Source organism: Carica papaya, chromosome 9 (assembly GCF_054855325.1).
Source record: "Carica papaya isolate Zhongbai chromosome 9, ASM5485532v1, whole genome shotgun sequence".
NCBI lineage: Eukaryota > Viridiplantae > Streptophyta > Magnoliopsida > Brassicales > Caricaceae > Carica > Carica papaya.
This window is the reverse complement of record NC_142317.1, coordinates 8,051,681-8,066,606: the sequence shown is the minus strand read 5'-3', so window position 1 is coordinate 8,066,606 and position 14,926 is coordinate 8,051,681. Positions and strand designations below refer to the sequence as shown.

General features: G+C 34.5%; 2 protein-coding genes and 1 pseudogene across 3 annotated transcripts; 1 reads left to right on the top strand and 2 right to left on the bottom strand.

The window, feature by feature from the left end:
- Positions 1 to 2,375: 2,375 nt before the first annotated feature.
- Positions 2,376 to 3,496, bottom strand: LOC148239779 (uncharacterized; annotated as a pseudogene).
- Positions 3,497 to 4,319: 823 nt separating this feature from the next.
- On the top strand, positions 4,320 to 7,141 carry LOC110811171 (uncharacterized). 2 transcript variants are annotated; one of them, XM_022037582.2, is made up of 5 exons: positions 4,320 to 4,470; positions 5,252 to 5,396; positions 5,474 to 5,542; positions 5,875 to 5,981; positions 6,293 to 7,141. In XM_022037582.2, exons 2-5 carry the CDS (start codon positions 5,261 to 5,263, stop codon positions 6,893 to 6,895), a joined length of 915 nt encoding a protein of 304 aa, XP_021893274.1. In that variant the 5' UTR covers positions 4,320 to 4,470; positions 5,252 to 5,260; the 3' UTR covers positions 6,896 to 7,141. The 2 variants fall into 2 exon arrangements, with proteins under 2 accessions (XP_021893274.1, XP_021893273.1); XM_022037581.2 differs by having other exon boundaries at positions 4,360 to 4,514.
- A 1,088-nt stretch (positions 7,142 to 8,229) lies between these two features.
- LOC110811165 (uncharacterized) lies at positions 8,230 to 13,598 on the bottom strand. The gene is made up of 3 exons (XM_088211622.1): positions 11,725 to 13,598; positions 10,467 to 10,891; positions 8,230 to 9,170 (listed from the first exon to the last, which is right to left on the bottom strand). Exons 1-3 carry the CDS (start codon positions 12,611 to 12,613, stop codon positions 8,391 to 8,393), a joined length of 2,094 nt encoding a protein of 697 aa, XP_088067748.1. The 5' UTR covers positions 12,614 to 13,598; the 3' UTR covers positions 8,230 to 8,390.
- Between the last annotated feature and the right edge of the window lie 1,328 nt (positions 13,599 to 14,926).

Genomic DNA, 14,926 nt, shown 5'->3' with positions numbered 1-14,926 from the left:
TTGCATATTAATTTCAAATTTCACAATCAACTATAAATCACACAAGACAAGCAATATATATATCAAGGACGTACAATTGAATCATTTAAACATTCTAGTATATCATCATCTATTTAAAGCTGTAAATTCAACAATCAGTTAAATAGGACTATAAATAAATGACTACTCGGTTTTCAGCTCCATTGGTAACCTATAATTGTTCTCAAAGTTTTCAAAATTATACAAAATACCATGTTACCGATTATTAAGCTTCAATTCCATAACAGAGAATAAGATGAGGGATTCTTACTCGAATTGGTGTATGAAATACCAAACTTTTTACTACACCTACTGGCGGTCCCCGGATTTCCTGAATTTTTCTGCGGAGATTAAAACACACTTCACGTACCTAAAAATATTCTAAAAAACTCAAAATAGGTGTTAAAAACTTTTTCCAGCTAATTTTAGAATTTCAGCACGGCGACACCGCTGCGGCCTCGGCTTGGCCGTTTTCAGCCAGTTTGGCCTGGTTTCAGCAGGTTTTATATCCATCCTTGCGAGAAAACACGTTAGGGGACCTCAATCGGCCGAAAAAAGTAAAAAAATATAAACCTACCAGTGGCAAAATTTTTCATTCCGGCGGCTCCGCCGGCTCACCTTCGCGGCTGAGCATTTTTCTTCGGTCAACCTGTAGAAAACAGAACAGTGAACACAATGATGGAAAAATCGCACGAAACAGGAAACAAGAAGAAGCTTATTGGAGGAGGTTTTGGGTTTTGCATGCAGCAGCATCTCAGACTTTGCTCGCAGTCTTTGGCTCACCATTGTTCCTTTTGCTATGATTTGGCCATGGGGTTGCTCAAAATCAAATTTTGAGCGGATAGGAGAATTTTTACCTTTTTTTGGCGGTCGAAGATGGCTCCGGCGCAGCGACGGGCAGTGATTGGCTCATTTCTCCGGTGACTAGTTCTTCTTCTCCGGTGGGAGGTTAATGGCTAGGATTTGAGTTTGGTGTGATGCGAAATATTTATACCCATCTCGCGTTAATCTGGACCGTTCTTGCATTTGATCTCGACCGTCGAATCGTGTTTAAAGAGAAAATGAATATGAACCGTTCTTGCGATTTGATTTCGACCGTCCGATTGCGTTTAAAAATAGAACGAATCTGGACCGTTCATCATATTTAATCACAATCGTCCAATCCCGCCTGAGAAGGGAATAGATTCGAACTGTCCATGCCCGCGGGAATGCCTCCGGACCATCCGATCGTGGCACACGCGGATTGCCAACGTGGTCTCTTGCGTGGCACCGAGTTAACGTGCCTTGCCACGCTGCACGCTCTGGTTCGTCGAGGCTGCTGACTAGGCGATCCTAGGTGCTGCAATTTTCTTAAATTGCGTTTTGACCCTCAATTTCTAATTTTTCTTTCAAAAACACATTTCGAATCCAATATTTCACTCTTTTTTTTCAAAATTATTTTCAATTTCGTTCTCAACCTATTTTTTCAATAATTTTACATTAAATTAAATTTTATTAATTTTAAAATTAGATTTTTTTAGATCTTTTAATTTTAAAATTAATTTCAGACTAAATTCTGCAATCGGGTATTACAAAAACTACTTCAATTATGATAAACAGTACATATGTGGGTATTTATACATAAAGATTAACTTATGCTCAATTACAAATATAACCCTATAATTATACAAAATTACACAAAACAAATATAACAACTATTTTAACACTCCTCCAGCTTCCTTCGATCTCACTGTTCCCTCCAGTATCTTTATACTATTCTCTATCACTCTTCTCTCTCTAGGCCACCACTCTCCTCCTCCACTCGAGCTTCCTCTCCTCTCTTTGTACTAAACTCCTCCCCTTTGTTGGGTTGCAGGTGGGAAGAAGAAAAAAGAGGGTGTTCGTGCAAGGCTTGGGGATTAGGTGTTTTGGATTGGGTCGAAGGAAATATTGGGCTAGCCGGGCGTTACATTCTTCCACTAACGAAGTTTTGCATACTAAAAATCACAGCATGTAAAAGCACTGCACATATTAACCTTATCTTCATCTTCGTCGTCAAACCTCTCTACTAAGAATACACCAACTTCTTGAATCATATACTGTAAGGATACAAAATTTTAAATATATATGTATATGTTCTTGGGATATAAATCGGAAGTGTTTGCAATTTTATAACTCAATCCAAAATCGAAATTATTTTCCTAATATGTTTCCTCTTGTGGTTAAAAACTTTCCAAGTTGGTTCAGGATTTATGGATTTAGACTTACCTGACTGCGAATTACTGCCAGTCATCTTCACCATGGACGACTGTGTAAATTTAAAATGGAAAATGAAATGAAACAAAACGGAATTACCAAATCAATAAGGGGCTGAACAAGACAATGAGAATATCTGCATGCATAATATATTTAAACAAAAGGAATGACACAGACAACTTAGAACATACGAATAAGCTTCAAGTTCATCCAAACTTATTCTACCTAAGATAGAGATGTGAAGTTTATGTGACTGAAGCTCTCTTTGGAGTGTTATGAAAGTGGGTTGGATACCCATCTTTCTATATTTCCTTAATTTGAAATTTGACTGAACCAAAATAGAAAATAAACATAGAAGATGGTTGAGAAACTTACTATATTTTATCCTCTTCTCTTGTTAATTTGCTGAACTTGCAACCCACAATGAACGACTTTGGTCCAACCAAAGGCAAAAGACCCACTTCAAGCCAAAAAGCCAAAAGTAAAAACAAAAGAGAGAATTAGCATATCAACATATCATCTTTCAGAAACACAAGAGAAGTTACATGAGAGCTCCATGATGAACCAGATCATCTAAGTTAGCAACTAATTAGCCAAAATCTGAGGTGACCCATATACCAAAATATCAAACCCAACTAGTACCAAATCGAAAGATGTTATCATTTACATATCTAATATTCAAAACTTACAAAAACACCTTAGTTCCTATGCTACTTAAAGAACAATGTTTGTAATTTAGGACAAAATGCTCCCTCTGCCCACAGTTGTAGCAGTTTCCACGACGCTCGCCCTCATAATCCCTCGCCATATGCCCCTTCCCACCACACCTATAACACCATACACCACCACCACCACCTTGAATGATCCCTTGCCATATGCCCCTTCTTACCACACTTATAACACCATATACCACCACCACCACCTTGACCCTTATGATCCCTTGCCATATGCCCCTTCCCAACACACCTATAACACCATACACCACCACCACTGCTCTTTCCTCTGCCTCCACTTGTGCTGGTCTTTGAATAGTGTCCGTCAGGGATTACAATGACATTGATTACCTTGATACCATCGCCCGTATCATCGACTAAGAACTCAACCTTATGATGGCTCCGTTGAAGGCTTTCAATGTCCTCAAAATCAATGGATGTCTCGTGGAAGAAGATGTCTCCCCACCATTATCTGGAGTTATCCATCCAAATCTCTTGAAGCTATTGAACCACTTCACCCTCCCAGTCAATCACTTTCTCTGACCACAACACCGTTTACCACCATCACTGCTCCTTCCTTTGCCTCCACCTGTGCTGGTATCAAATTTTATGAAATAATATAAGTAATTTACTCTAATTATTTTATGAATATATAATTTTTTATAGTTTTATAATAAATATATGCATAAATACATATAATTTAAGAAAGTATCTATTAATAATTTTTTTTTTTTTTTTTTTTTTTTATCTTAAACTAAAGTATTTTTTTGTTTCATTTGATAGTAACCACTAAATAATATGTTCCCGTAGTAGGCAAATGTAAACTAATGGATGTAAACATGTCTTTTAATACACAAAAGTAAATAATAACAGTGGTAAAAAAGATTCCTTTTCATTGTATTATTGAGTTAGTAATTGAATGGTGACTCTACATATATGGATTAATATTACTACCTTTTCTAATAAATCATGATTTGTAAACTAATCTCAATAAAATCAACCAAATAATCTAGTAAATTTATATTATGTATTGATTATTATATTTATTAATATTATATTTATACATTATATAATAAATTAAATTAAATTATATTTTATTTCGATATTTATTTACATTTAATTTATGATTTTATTTAAATACATATAAAAAAAAATTATAATTATTTTAAATTAAATAATTAAAATTTTGTACTTTTATATGTTAAGTAAGAAATCACAAATATAATTATATTGAATCAGATATAAAATTAATTTTAGAGAACTAATTTATTCAAATATTAATTCTAATTTCTCAATCACACTAGGGCAAGCCTTCATTTTGATCCGAAACGAGATATTTATAATCAACGATAACGAGCATTCCACCTAAAACCAACGGCCTAGATCGGTTCTCTCTCACCCTTCGTTCTGCAACCCGCATACATAAACCCCGCTTCGATTAATAGGGTTTTAGTCAATAGTTACTACAGAGAACGAGAGCGAGAAAAGCCGAGGAGCAGAAGAGGTACTTTAAGAATCTATATTCTCATAAACCCTAGCAAGCGAAAGGTCTATAGTTTACCCTCTCGATCCATCTTTGCCTTCACTTATTTTGCTTTCTTTCGCTTTTATATTTTAGTTATCAACTGATTTTATCATTTTTCTCGTCGATCCGCACTTGTTGGATTTGATTTAACTTGTTAGGTAATTATGCTTGCACGGGTTGTTCTCTGTTAGGATCTATTGCTCAATAATAAAATATTCATATTTAATTCTATCATTTCTGTTTGGTTCTTGAGAAAATGAAAGAGTTAGAAACAGAAGACATTTATATGAAATATTTGTACTCTCTTATTGGTATTCCTAGTTTTTAGGTATTCTTATTTTCGAGAGCCATACAACCTTAAACCCGCGTTTCTGTTTGGTAATGAATTTTGGGTGTTAGTGAACAAAAGAGAGGTTTGAACTTTTAGGAATTTTCTTCTTTCCCATCTTTCCTCAACAGAATATTTGAAGGGCATTTGCTCGTCTTTTACTGTAAAGATTTGGTTCTTCCTTATTTACTGCTTTAATAAATTATATGTGCTTTCATTTCTGATGGTGTATGTGCTATCTTTACTTGAGAAACTAATTTATTTTGAAGAGTTATGTTGGCTTGGTAACTGTCATATGTAGTTTAGTGTACTCATTATTTAGTTATATTTCTGTTTTAGTTTTCTAGATTTGTAGTTCTGTGGTCTTGTGGTGATAATCTTACATTTGTATATACTAATTGACAGAATGTTCATTAATTTGTTTTGTTTCAGGTTATCATAATGGCTTTCTTTAGTAAAGTTGGAAACATACTGAGGCAGACTGCAAGCATGCAGTTAAATACTGAGCTCTCCGCATCTAAACCTTCTATCTATCAAGCAATTCGATACATGTCCTCTTCAAAACTTTTTATTGGAGGTGTGTCCAGTTTCTATCTGAGTTTCAGTTAGGATTTTTTACTCTGTGTATGTGTTATCTTAAACTTTCTGTTGCAGGTATTTCATACAGCACAGATGAGCAGAGTCTGCGAGAAGCTTTTAGTAAATATGGTGAAGTTGTTGATGGTACTTATTTTGCTTAACCTTTAAAAATTCTCCTGTTGTTTGTTTTTTCTTCAGCTTTAGCTAAACTGATGGTTAACACCCAACCATCCTCTGTCCTGAGAAATAGGAAAAAAGCTGAAACATACCTGAACTAAGATTTAGAGTGCCACAATAGTGTTCGAGAGGCTTAAATAATTATTGTATTCAGAGGCTTAAGTAATTATGTGCCTCAGTTTTCTTGTAAGTTGAAGGTGTGGATTTACATAGCTATATGCACAAGCAGTAATAGCTTATCTGGTATTTCCTTTGTGAATTCTGGCAATTGGTGCTCATTAATGTTGTATATATTGTAGCAAGAGTTATTGTTGATCGTGAGACGGGCAGATCAAGAGGCTTTGGCTTTGTTACTTATACCTCTAGTGAAGAAGCTTCTAGTGCCATCCAGGCCTTGGATGGACAGGTATGGTTGCTGATCTATGATTGATACAAGTAGATGGTGTGTTTAGATGTTGTGGCCCTTCAAGCACATATTGTAAATTGTTGATACTGGTATCCGTATCAATGTTTGCTTATAATAAGGCGGCTTACTGTTTATTTTTTTTTTAAAAAAGGCGGTTTACTGTCCACCACTGCATTTAACCTTGATTTCCTAAGCTTCAAAATCTTCTGAACCAAATATTTTCTAGATAAACTTTGATAGAAGAATACAAGAAACTATATCTTGATATTTTGTGAGATAATAATTATTTATTTTCTTAATATTTCTTGCAGGATCTTCACGGTCGTCGTGTCAGGGTTAATTATGCCAACGATAGAGCTCGAGGTGGTTTCGGAGGAGGTTATGGAGGAGGATTTGGTGGCAGTTCTGGTGGTTATGGTGGCGGTTATGGTGGTGGCTACGGTGCTCCTGGTGGTGGTTATGGCGCTTCTGGTGGTGGTTATGGCGCTTCTGGTGGAAACTATGGAGGCAATTCTCCTTATGGTGGTAGTGGTGACAGCTACGGGAACAACGGTTTCGGCAGTGAGGGAGCCGATAACTCCTTTGGCACTGGTACTAACTATGGTGGTGGGAACGTGAATTATGGTGTTGCAGGTGGTGCCGGTGGTAGTGACAACTGCGCTAGCAGAGGTACTGGTGGTGGATTTGACGGAAGTGCCGGATTGGGATATGGTGGTGGTAACCAATTTGGCAGTAGCGATCAGTTTACTGGAGGCGATCAGTTTGGTGGGAGTGAAAATTTGAGCAGCGGAGATCAATTTGACAGCAGTGAGAGCAACAACTTGGATGATACCTCTGGAGATCATGGTCAGGGTGAACCCGCGACTGGAAACTGGAGGGATGATGATGATACCAGTGAAGCCAAAAGAGCCTAAAAGAGTTCCTTTCCAGTTGGAAAGCTACAGGGCCTGCATCTTCCAGTTACCGCTAGAAGATTGTTTTTGGTTCTTTTTCTTTTCTCTTGGTCTTTGGTAGGCGCCCTCCTGCTTCTCTGAACATTTCCTTTTTACATTGTTAATCCTTCATTGATGCTGGATAATTCTTAGAGTATTTTGTGAAGGAGAAAAGTTGGAGTTAATTAGGAAATAATTATGTCTCAAATCATCCATGTTTTATGGTAACACTTGTGTTTCTATTAGCATTTTTATATTTCTAGGGTTTGGTCTTCGAGAGGGTGTTTTATATTTGGCAATGATAACCATTGACAGATTGAAAAAAGAAGAGAAATTTTTATCATTATACAGGGAATATATTCTCTGCTGGTTTACATATTTTGAGAAAAGAAGTCTGATTGTCTCGAGTTGTTATGGAAGGATTAATGAGTGTTCTTATTGGAATAAGAAGAACATCTCGTTGGAGTGACTTGTATGCTAAAGCAAATTGTGAATGGTAGGTAGCTCCATTGATAAGGATTAAATTACTTCTTCAAGGAAAAAATAATTTTTTTAAAAAAAAAAAATTAAAAGATTGGATATGATTTCTTTGTGATTATTATAATTAAAAAAATTAATCATTATGGAATGTTAGGAGATTAATTATTAGATTATTATAGTGGGATTTAAAATTCATAATATTTAAATTTAGTGGAGAGTTAAATTTAAAAAAGTTATTTTTATTTTTTGAAAGTAGGTGATAATTAATTCTAAAAAATAATTTTGACTCAAACTAACAAATGTATAATTATTCTAAATTTACTATAAACGTGAAATAAAGTTTAAATTTAAACTTTTATAAACAAAATTAGTTTCCTAATTCAAAATTACTTGATTCCTAATCCAAATAGGTTATTAAAAAAAAAATAGTTGTGGTGCAAGAAACAGTGTTGGGAAGTGGTGAAATCTTCTTTTGTTTTCTGGCTAAGCAAAAACAAATCTTGATGCTGAGTCTTTTTCTGTCTATATATAAAAGTGTGTGCAGGTGTAGGACCTATCTATATATATATATGTATATGTAAATCAAAGGTCTAATAATGGAGTTGATAAATTTTATCATTATTTGCAAATTAATTGGTAAATTGAGTCATTAAATTAAAGTCTTTAGATTAGAAAAACATTCTTTCTCCTTAATAAATTTTGACCCTGAACAATTTAAGTCAAAAAAGTATAAATGCAAGTTATTACATTACTTAAAACCTTGTATAAAACTCAAAGAATCAACATTTTCTATTCTTATAATTCTCAGGTTCCTTTTTAAATTTGACCAAAATTAATTAATTTGAAACATTTGCTCCTTTTCAATGCAATTCATCCAACTCAATGGAAGAGTCAACAAAATAAGCGTGATATTGGTTTTGTTTGGAACATGAATCCACCTATATATATATATATATATCTATCTATCTATACACCAAAATTTGCCTTCTGTTTAGTTTCAATTCTCATTTTCAGTCATTGAAAGCAGTACCCTGTGTGCATCCATTACTACAGGTGAACCTTTCTTGGTTCTCTCCACAATTTGTTGTATCAGCATCTTCTCCATCTCATCATCATCACAGTCACTGCTTTGATCTTTGCTTGCGCCACCACCAACTTGTAGGAGCTCCTGAATACTCGACGATGGAACTTCTATATTTCTTAGCTGGCTAGAAAAATATGTTTTATCTTTGTTAGATAATGAACCGTTTATGAGGGAGCTTTGTGCCCACGAAGTGCCTTTGTCAAATGAGTCTTGGTTGTTCTCCTTTATCGTTGATGGTGAACCCTCTTCTTCTGACTCATTTAGCTTCATCAACTCTTCATAAGCCTCATTGTATGCGTCTAGGGCTTCCCCTGATAAATTCATGACCAGAGGTTCGACCATTGAGTTGGATTCCTGTTCCCTGGTTGGAATTTCTTGGGGGAGGATGTAGCGGGCTTCTCCATTTGTACACGAATTTGTTGATGAATTCCTACACTGTGATTCCATGAACTCCAACTTCCTCTGGCTCTCTTGAAGTGCTCCCTCAAGCTCTTTCACACGTTCTTCGAGTCTAGATTGAATAACTTCATGCAGACGCAAGCTCAGTTCACGGGGGGAAAATGCAAAATTGCAAGAGTGGACTGTGGATGTGTCACTGGCTTCTTTCTTGGATTCAGATAGAGCAACTTGCCCATTGAGTTTGTTAACTCTCAATTCACCTTGGGCAAAATCTGCTACAAAGTCAGGTTCAAGCTGCAAAAGAATTATAAAAAATTATTAGTCTTTGCATCTGCGTGATGCAATTATCCGTGTCAAGAAATCATATTCTTTCGAACAATGTAAGCAAGGTGAAAATACAAGAGAAGTCTAAAGCAATGTTGGTACAAATCCACTCACAAGACCAAAGAAGATCACTTCACAAAACCAAGGTGTTGGGAAATTCCAATTGATATCTGTTACAATAAAATGTATATGAAGGATGAACAGCAATCAACAGTTTCATAGAGACTTAATGATCCAAGCCAACAGTTAAATAACCTAAAACATATCTTTAATAATAATATGAAGTTCGAAAAATTTCGCCCTCCATCTTCTTTTCCGCATGTTCTACAAGAGTGCAAGAGAAACACTTATATAAAGTAGAGAGGGATGTTTCCACGGTAAGCTTGCCAAAAGCTGATCTAACAATTAAAGGAGCTCCTTGGAAGCCAGCTCCCCATGACAAGGAAATCAAAAACTTTATTTGCTAAGTTCTGGTCAAGAAAGCTGAGTTGAAAGTTCAAAACCCTGAAGATTAGAAACTTTCTGATTTTTACCTAGTCCCTGACAAAATGATTTGCATATTTGAACCATTTCCTTGTGCAACAAGAAAGGCAGAGTTCTCTATCTAACCGCTAAACTAGATCGATAGACAAGTTTAACAAATTGTTAAGAGTGAGCTTCCAACATATAGCAATAGATCTATGGAACGAAAAAGAGGAAAACATGCCACCTGCAATCCCTAGATTTGGGAATACGGAGCAGGAGCAACAGAAAATCAACTAGGAAATAACTTACTCTACATTAGTTAACATTCCAAACAGACATGCGTTTCTAGTGAAACAAAAACTATTGCAGTATGTGTAGCACAAATAAAATATGCACAAACTTGATAGCACATATCATGCATCCTAGAACCAAAATTCATTGGAGTAGAAGTAGCAAAACACAACATATATCTTGAAGAACAAGTATAAATTGATGCATAGCATACTGTATCATAAAGCCCACACCTGGGCTGACTGACATATACTCATACAGAACTTTTGGCTCACTACATCAAATCAATGCCAAATTGATTCCCAAAATAACGCTATTATATATCAGTGCTAAAAAAACTGAATAGAGTCAAAAGAATGAAATATTATTGACATTCAATTTCTAAATTGAGAACTCCTTTGAGTTACTGATGAGTGGCATGCTCAACAGACAATCAGTGATCAACTGAATACTGATGCAGACAAACATGCAATCACATGCAATGGTATAATGATTCAGCAGTAGGCATACCTCAATAATATCAGACAATCTTATCTCCAAGCTAGATGTGTTGACATTGAGTCCCAACCTCTCAAATTCAGCTTCAAGCTCTGCTTCAATTTTACTCATAGATTCTAATGTTTCCCCATCCTTTTCATCATACAGTTCTTTACCATTTCTTGAGATGTTCATACTCCGTTGAGGGGAAGATGAACATGGGGCCCTCTCGTGCAAGGAACAAGGATATGTATCCTGTAGTTCATAATTTTCATTTTTTAGCTCCCTTACTGTTAATGAATCTTTCATCTCAAGTTCCTCTTGTAGATCTTGCACCAAGTTCTCTGTTTGCTTTAGCAGTTCTTTCAACTTGTCTACTTCCGTTTTATTTGCTATCAAGGAAGCTACTATCCCGACAGAAATTCCCAGAGAGAATAGAACTGTTCCATTCTGCAAATCTGATGAAAATGAAAGCATTAGGAAGGAAATCTATTAGCAATCAGATGAAGATCATTAAAAAATCGAAAATTATGACAAGCACATGCTGACATGCCAAAAGTGGTCGTGCTTAAATGAAACAATTTGCTCCTATCACCATGCTATTTGAGCAGCCAAATACAGATGAAGGCTGGATGACAGACTCCTCTTTTCAACATTTTACATTTGAATTACAATGGCAAAAATACATCAATCTGTAAGGTGTGGCATGCATGGGACTAACTGCTTGTGTTGTACTTGCAGACAACACTGCATATTCATGAATTATGATGATTCCCTGAAAGGCTTTTCCTCTGAAGGTAGAAATAAAGAATGCTTTTTTCTAGCAAACACTAAGTTATTATTTACTAGGAAAAGGTTAATTACCAAGAAACTGAATCCCAAAGAAAAAAAAAACAATTTTTACAACTAGATGAGGTAGATCTACTTGATGTAAAACTTTCTCCTTTCCCAGTTTTATACTGTTTTCAGAAACGAATGTAGGCAGCTATAGTTTGGGGTAGTAAATGTTTTTTCTTTTTCCTTTTTCGAGAGGAAGGACATAGTTTTAGATTCTTTTGCGCATTTAATACAAAACACAATAACGGAAAAAAAACAGAGTGCATCAAAAACAACCTCCAAAATCTAAAGGATCTTGGTGCACTCTATCTATTAATTCCCGAGAAAACAGTCACATATAGGTAAGTTATAGAAAGTATGTGAACTTTAACAACAAAACCAGACAACAACTCACACACACACACAGACACACACGGAATAGCAGTTTGTAAATAAGCTGAGAATTGTGTACTACCTTGCGAACAGAAGTTCTTTCCAGTGACCATCTTGCTGAAATTGCTTAATTTTCCACCACCACACCCCTTGGCTGTTTTACATTTCATTTTCTTTGAGAGATCCAAAGAATCAATTTTTGGTAGTGGTGGAATCCCAAACACATATTTATTCTTCCCCAAATGGACATCTTTACTGAGCTTCTTATCCCTAGTTTCCGGCTGCCTACTGAAAGAATGAACCTTTACTCTACTGATTATTTGCCTTCCATCAGTCACTAGCAATGGTCTCATAGTTGGTGCTGATGGTGATGGAAGGGAACTAAGTACATACTCTTCCATCTTGATGTGTTCTTTGTATAGTTGGGCCATGAAGCAACTTTCTAAAGAACTCAAGGGTTTGGGAGGATGTCCATATGGCCTCCTATTCCTGATAGAACTTAGTTTCCTAACAGAATCATGAAAAGAACCCATTTCTATTTCACTTATAGAAGGCTCACTGCAAGCATCCCCAACGTGACCACTCAACTCACTTAAATCTTCTTTTTCCTTGGGATCTTCATCCATCGAGAACCCAGGTTGTAGACAAGACAAAGAAAATGCATTATAGTCACTGTAATTTCCATAGTTTTGTCCACTAGTGGAGGTCACTTCTATTTCTAAGGCACCATCGGATTGATAAGTATCTGAAAATTTCCCTTCTGCCTTTTTTCTTTTATCTGTAGAAATATTTTCTTTTAGTTTCTTTCTCCGTGGCAATCTCTGCAAGGGATGGCTGGGAGAATTAGGCTTCGCATATTTGACATCCCCTGAAGACAACTCTGCTAAATTATCCCTTCCTCTTGAAAGATTCTGCCAATATTTAGCTGCGTAGCCAGCGGCTGCTGCTGCTGCAACAACCAACAGATCCATTTGTACTCCACCGAAGAAACAAATTTATCCAAGTTTCACAAAACAAAGTTTCTTTCTTGTTCCAGCTCTCACCACTGTAAACCTCAAGAACACTACTTCCATGAATTCAAAAATCGAGAAATGAACAAAATCAAATAACCTTTAACATTTGGGACCAATGATGAATCACAGAGTAAGCACCATTCCCACCGAGCTGAAACGCTCAAACACCGAGAAAAAGAAACAGAAATTCCCGTTGATCTCAATTTACACGAGCCCAATTTTTCAAAAACCACAAAACCGTGGTCAATGGCAAAATTCCCTTATACTTCTGCGGCAATTTTCAAAGCAAACCTCTCTTATCCAAGAAGACTAATCAATCCAAAACACGATACAAGCACCAGGCGGCTAAATTTACCAATCAAACCAATGCCAGTTAAAAACAACTCGTAAACACATCCAACATTATAAGCAAGACCATAAATACAGCGTTCTCCATTGAGGAAACAAACCAGAAATCTGAACTAATGCCAAATAGAAAGCGGTCTATCTTATATTGCCAATGGAAAAATCAGCGAAGAACGCCCACATCCTATTTCATAAAAAAAAAAACTCATCTGCCGATAGATAGACCTACTCTGCGAAATGATGATGAACTCCAAGCTATACCCATTTGGGAAAAGCCTCAACAATTCATAACCCATTAATGAAAAAGACCAATCTCCAACAAAGCCAAGTTGAAGAGCCGTGAGGATAGAGATAACAAACACGAAGATAATAAAAATGGCGTCTTTGGGTGGATTGAAAAAGTGACTTACTATAAAAGAATCAAGGAGTTGTGGAGCAAAATCTAAGAGACTCAATTCTCGAAGATTATGTTTTTGGTGTCGTTGAATCTACCAGATTGGATTCCTTGGAAGAATAAGACCCGTTGCTCCTTTATCTCTACACAAAATACACCAGCAGCGGTAGGCAGCAGGTTACAACGAGAAAACAACACGAGGTTTATAAGTCACACATGAAATAATATATATATATATATATAATATTATAATATTAATTTATTTATGTTATTCCTCCTCCTGCTGTTGCCTGTCTCAGAAAACAAACAGATATTTTGCCCTTAATTTTTTGTCTTTTAATTTTCTTATAATAAAAGAACAAATAAAAATGTCAAAAAATTTGTCTACTAAATAATGATTCTTTAAAATTGAGAGTGATATGATTCTATAAATTCTTGCATTACAACTTTGAGAGTTACTACATAACTTATATATGTATTGACCATTCATTGTATATAATTACTTAAAAAGGGAGAAAATCCAAACCTCATTGAAATTTGACTCAAGTTTCCTAATTTAAGATTTCCCATAAAAATTAAATTACAATTTTATTTCTATAATTTATTATTATTACTATTTAGTTTAAAGTCTAACTCAAGTAAGACATTTTTTTTTCCATTTCTTCTTTAATTTGTGAAAATAAAAATCTAGAGTTAATAATTAAAAGCATAAATATAATTTATTAAAATTACGTATTAAACACAACAATAAAATAAAATAATTTTTTAAAATGTTAAATAAATTATGATATAAATAAATTTAGGGATTAAATAAAAATATAATAAGATTTAACCAAATATAACATTATAACTATCAATTTTGATACTAATATTATGTTTTCCAACAAAAATTTGGTAATGCCATCATATCTTATCTAATTTTCCCTCATTCTCCCTTGTAATATATACTTTTAATTATATTTAAAATTATTTTTCATTTTTAAATTTGATATATAATTAATTAATAGTTAAAAATAAAAGTTTAAACAGTCAATACACTAATGAATTTACATTTGAGAATCAATAATTTTTTCTTTTTCATTATACGTAAATATTAACTTACATAAAGTCCACTTGAGAGTATTAATAGATAAGAAATCATAATAATAACATAAACCCATTTCAATCCTTGACCTTGAAATTTTCAATTATGACCCTTAAACACTAAATTAATTTTGGATCTAACTTGATATAAGATATTAATTTAATAGGAAATTATTCAGAAATCTCTAGTTTAAGCTGAAATTATAATTGAATTTATTATTTTAAAAACTATATTTCAAATAATTTTTTATTTTTACAATGTGATTTTTTTAAATAATATGTAGTTCAAGATGATTTTTATGTCCGTAATTAATTTACATATTTATATATATATAATTATTTGTAAATGGGATTCCAATAATTAGGTGAGAATTAATTTGACAAAGAAAAAAAAGGACATGGGAGATTGAAAAGAACTGATTAATTTACTTTTTAGTTTATAATCGACA